The sequence below is a fragment of the Tachysurus vachellii genome, chromosome 4, assembly GCF_030014155.1.
Source record: "Tachysurus vachellii isolate PV-2020 chromosome 4, HZAU_Pvac_v1, whole genome shotgun sequence".
Taxonomy (NCBI): domain Eukaryota; kingdom Metazoa; phylum Chordata; class Actinopteri; order Siluriformes; family Bagridae; genus Tachysurus; species Tachysurus vachellii.
The window spans coordinates 33,208,140-33,213,139 of NC_083463.1; the positions used below are offsets into that span (position 1 = coordinate 33,208,140).

The 5,000-nt window shown below is 40.4% G+C and overlaps 1 protein-coding gene across 3 annotated transcripts in view; it reads left to right on the forward strand.

Annotated features, from left to right (window-relative positions):
- Positions 1-4,245, forward strand: part of myh11a (myosin, heavy chain 11a, smooth muscle) — a 28,230-nt gene extending 23,985 nt beyond the window's left edge. For all 3 annotated transcript variants that reach the window (XM_060869123.1, XM_060869124.1, XM_060869125.1), the window contains 6 exons: positions 1,710-1,798; positions 2,135-2,258; positions 2,342-2,550; positions 2,630-2,738; positions 2,997-3,169; positions 3,295-4,245. In XM_060869123.1, the coding sequence (XP_060725106.1) occupies positions 1,710-1,798; positions 2,135-2,258; positions 2,342-2,550; positions 2,630-2,738; positions 2,997-3,169; positions 3,295-3,430 (840 nt within the window). In that variant the 3' untranslated portion in view covers positions 3,431-4,245. The remainder of the gene's footprint in view (positions 1-1,709; positions 1,799-2,134; positions 2,259-2,341; positions 2,551-2,629; positions 2,739-2,996; positions 3,170-3,294) is intronic.
- Positions 4,246-5,000: the final 755 nt, after the last annotated feature.

The following is a 5,000-nucleotide window of genomic DNA, read 5'->3' on the forward strand; positions in this document are numbered from 1 at the left end:
GTACTACACACTGCTACACACATCATATACACACAACTCAGTACTACACACTGCTACACACACCGTGTACACACAACTCAGTACTACACACTGCTACACACACCGTGTACACACAACTCAGTACTACACACTGCTACACACACCGTGTACACACAACTCAGTACTACACACTGCTACACACATCATATACACACTACTCAGTACTACACACTGCTACACACACCATGTACACACAACTCAGTACTACACACTGCTACACACACCGTGTACACACAACTCAGTACTACACACTGCTACACACATCATATACACACTACTCAGTACTACACACTGCTACACACACCGTGTACACACAACTCAGTACTACACACTGCTACACACACCGTGTACACACAACTCAGTACTACACACTGCTACACACATCATATACACACAATTCAGTACTACACACTGCTACACACATCAAATACACACAATTCAGTACTACACACTGCTACAAACATCATATACACACTACTCAGTACTACACACTGCTACACACATCATATACACACAATTCAGTACTACACACTGCTACACACATCATATACACACTACTCAGTACTACACACTGCTACAAACATCATATACACACTACTCAGTACTACACACTGCTACACACATCATATACACACTACTCAGTACTACACACTGCTACACACATCATATACACACAACTCAGTACTACACACTGCTACACACACCGTGTACACACAATTCAGTACTACACACTGCTACACACATCATATACACACTACTCAGTACTACACACTGCTACACACACCGTGTACACACAACTCAGTACTACACACTGCTACACACACCGTGTACACACAACTCAGTACTACACACTGCTACACACATCATATACACACAATTCAGTACTACACACTGCTACACACATCATATACACACAATTCAGTACTACACACTGCTACACACATCATATACACACAACTCAGTACTACACACTGCTACACACATCATATACACACAATTCAGTACTACACACTGCTACACACATCATATACACACTACTCAGTACTACACACTGCTACACACATCATATACACACTACTCAGTACTACACACTGCTACACACATCATATACACACTACTCAGTACTACACACTGCTACACACACCGTGTACACACAACTCAGTACTACACACTGCTACACACATCATATACACACAATTCAGTACTACACACTGCTACACACATCATATACACACAATTCAGTACTACACACTGCTACACACATCATATACACACAACTCAGTACTACACACTGCTACACACATCATATACACACAATTCAGTACTACACACTGCTACACACATCATATACACACAACTCAGTACTACACACTGCTACACACATCATATACACACTACTCAGTACTACACACTGCTACACACATCATATACACACTACTCAGTACTACACACTGCTACACACACCGTGTACACACAACTCAGTACACATTACACACTTCTACACACAGACCCTGAGTACAGCAGTGTGGAGATTCTAGAGCACACTTGTTATTTTAGTATTCTTTAATCTAGTGTTGAGTTTTTTGTTGTGTTAACAAGATGTGTTTTTTTGTTTTTTTGTGAAAATAACACAAGTGTGTAACATACAGTCTGTGTGTGTGTGTTTCCAGGACATGGCTGCTGCAGAACGAGCAAAGAAGCAGGCTGAAGCTGAGCGTGATGAACTCGCTGATGAACTTGCGAGCAATGCATCTGGAAAGTGAGCTTCACAAAACTGACACACAAAATATTTTAATTTGTATAAAAATCTGAGCCTTGTGTTACTGAAGATACTAAACATTAATGATGAGACAGAAAACAGCACAGCACACATGACTGAATCTGACTGGTTCATCTGACAGACTTTTCACATACTACTGATTATTAATAAAAGCTAATGTTACAGTAGGTGGTGTTAGTTACTGACCTCAGACCTGATGAGTTTGTTAGCATTAGCACCAAACACACGGCGTTAATACACGCTGCTCATTAGTGCTCTATATAATAAAATCTTCATTAGTGTTAGTGGCTAATATTCTGTGTGTCACCTTCGTAGGTCTGCTCTGAGTGATGAAAAAAGACGTTTAGAGGCCAAGATTGCTCAGCTGGAGGAGGAACTGGAGGAGGAACAGAGCAACATGGAGATGATGAATGACAGACTGAGAAAGAGTGCTCAACAGGTAAGACTACACCTACATCTCTGTCATCTCCAATATCTTCATTCAACATCTGCAACATCTCCATCATTTTCTCCATGCTTTAGGTGGATCAACTGACAAGTGAGCTTCAAACAGAAAGAACGACTTCACAGAAGAATGAAAGTGCACGTCAGCAGCTGGAGAGACAGAACAAAGAACTAAAGGTAAAACTGCAGGAGATGGAAAACCAGGTGAAGTCCAAGTTCAAGATCTCCATTACTGCTCTGGAGGCTAAAGTGGCACAGCTTGAGGAACAGCTGGAGCAGGAGAACAGGTATGTATAACACACACTCACACACACATACACACATACACACACTGCAATATAGTGAGAGTGTGTGTGTGTGTGTCAGGGAGAAACAGGCCACAGGTAAAGTGATGCGTCAGAAGGAGAAAAAGCTGAAAGACCTGATGATTCAGTTGGAGGATGAGAGGAAGCAGGCTGAGCAGTACAAAGACCAGGTTACACAAACACACAACTACACACACACTACTACACACACACACACAAAGAGCAACTTCATTCTCTATCCCACTCTCTGTAACCTTAACAATGCTTGTCGGTGTCTGTACCATCATCTCTTTTTATCATTAATTAATTATTCACATTCACATTCAACTCTAATCTCCTAACTTCAACTTCCTGTGTATGTGTGTGTGTTTGTGTGTGTGTGTGTATGTGGGTGCTATGTGTCTCTGTGTGTGTCTGTGTGAGTGTAGGCAGAGAAGGCGAACTCTCGGGTGAAGCAGCTAAAACGGCAGGTGGAGGAGGCAGAGGAAGAATCACAACGCATCACCGCTGCTCGCCGCAAACTGCAGAGAGAACTGGAGGAGGCGACAGAGACAAATGACACACTGAGCAGAGAGGTTACATCACTGAAGAACAAACTGAGGTACACACACACACACACACACACATTTATCACATAATTTTGTTAGTCTAACAAAAGATACAGTAGCCATCCTCTGTGTGTGTGTGTGTGTGTGTGTGTGTGTGTGTGTGTGTGTGTGTGTGCAGGCGCGGTAATGAAACTCCATCATTTGCTAGTGGTGGGAGGCGTACAGGTGGGAGGCGGGGCATGATCGACGCTGATGCTAATGAGGATGATGTCGACTCTCAGGGGGACTACAATGGCACCAAATCATCTGAATAAACATACACACAGACACACAGACACACACACACACACACACACACACACACACACACATAATGCTTCACTGCAAATGAGCACTGCTGTTTATTGGACTGTTTAACTTGAGTTCTTGAGCTCATTCAAAGTTTATTAAGGTTTTTATTCACCTATAATTTTATTCTATATAAATAACTATAGTTTTATAAGTAAAGATTTTAGAATAATTGTTAATTTAAGATGACCATATTGTTTAAATAGACACTCATAAATGAGTGAAATCCAGCTTTAATGCAAATTTTATATGAATAAATCCCAGTCATTAGTATAAAAAGAGTCAGTATGTTAATAACAGACACTTTTATTCTGTACTTTTGTTTGTTTCCTGTTTTTGCTTTTATCTTCATTTTCCCCAAACCATCTTCCTGTTCACTACGTCGTGCACTATGTATTGTGTAGTCGTGTCTGATAACTAGACACACTCATGAGATCCCATAATGCACAGCGCCCTGAAATTCTGGTTTATATATAAAATTTTCTTGCAGCTATTATTTTGAATTTTAGGTTTAATTCTATTGCACTTTAATCTAATGTCACTGTTCTAATGTAACAACATTATTATTATTACTGTATTATTATTATTATAGAGGAATAATAAACTACTGGGACATTTCTAACCCTCTAATAAATTTATGATATAACAGTTATTATTAAATTCCCTGGAATAATTCAGGTCCATGTTCACCTGACTGTCCTTCTGCTTCTGAAGATTTAAGACATCACTCTGATCTGTTTTGTGATACACATGCACAATGAAATAAAGTGTGAAAACCAAACCTGTGTGTGTGTGTGTGTGTGTGTGTGTGTGTGTGTGTGTGTAAACAGCCTCTTGTGAGCTGGATCAGCAATGTGACATGTCCGACCTTTAAAAGTGGAGCCTTTATTGTTAAATCCTCGACCCCGCCCTCTTCCTCTGCCACGCCCAGCACTATATGAAATACCACCGACTCCACCGTAACCCTACACACACATTCATCACACAAGTCAAACACAGTGTGAGACAGATTGTGTAGATGTAAAAGCACAGTCAAGTTTTCACTTGAGTTTCATTCATTAACTATTATTTATAAATCAGTAAGAGTTCTGTCTGTTTGACCAATCAGCATTCTTTAGAGCAGTAAGTTCTGACCCAGGAACAGGAGGTAAAATGGTTCCTCTACAGGGTTCCTGCAGCAGAGACGTGTCCAGTGTGTGAAAGTCTTCTCTCTCTGTCTCAGTCTCTCTCTTACAGAGATTGATGATTGGTTAAGCATTTCCTGTCAGAGCAGCACAAACCCGCAACACATTTCCTGTTACACTTAAAATGATAAACGCACACACACACACACACACACACACACACGTTGCCCTCATTTCTCTTCTCTTTCTTTCCCATTGGTTTTTCTCTCTGTAGTTTGCAATTCGTTTTTCTTTTATTGTCTTATTTTAATTTCTACACTCATCTTTTCCTTTTTTGTTTTCTTTATATTTCATCCCTCACTCACTTGTGTGTGTGTGTTCACTTACTGATGACTGGTAGAGGTGGATCTAA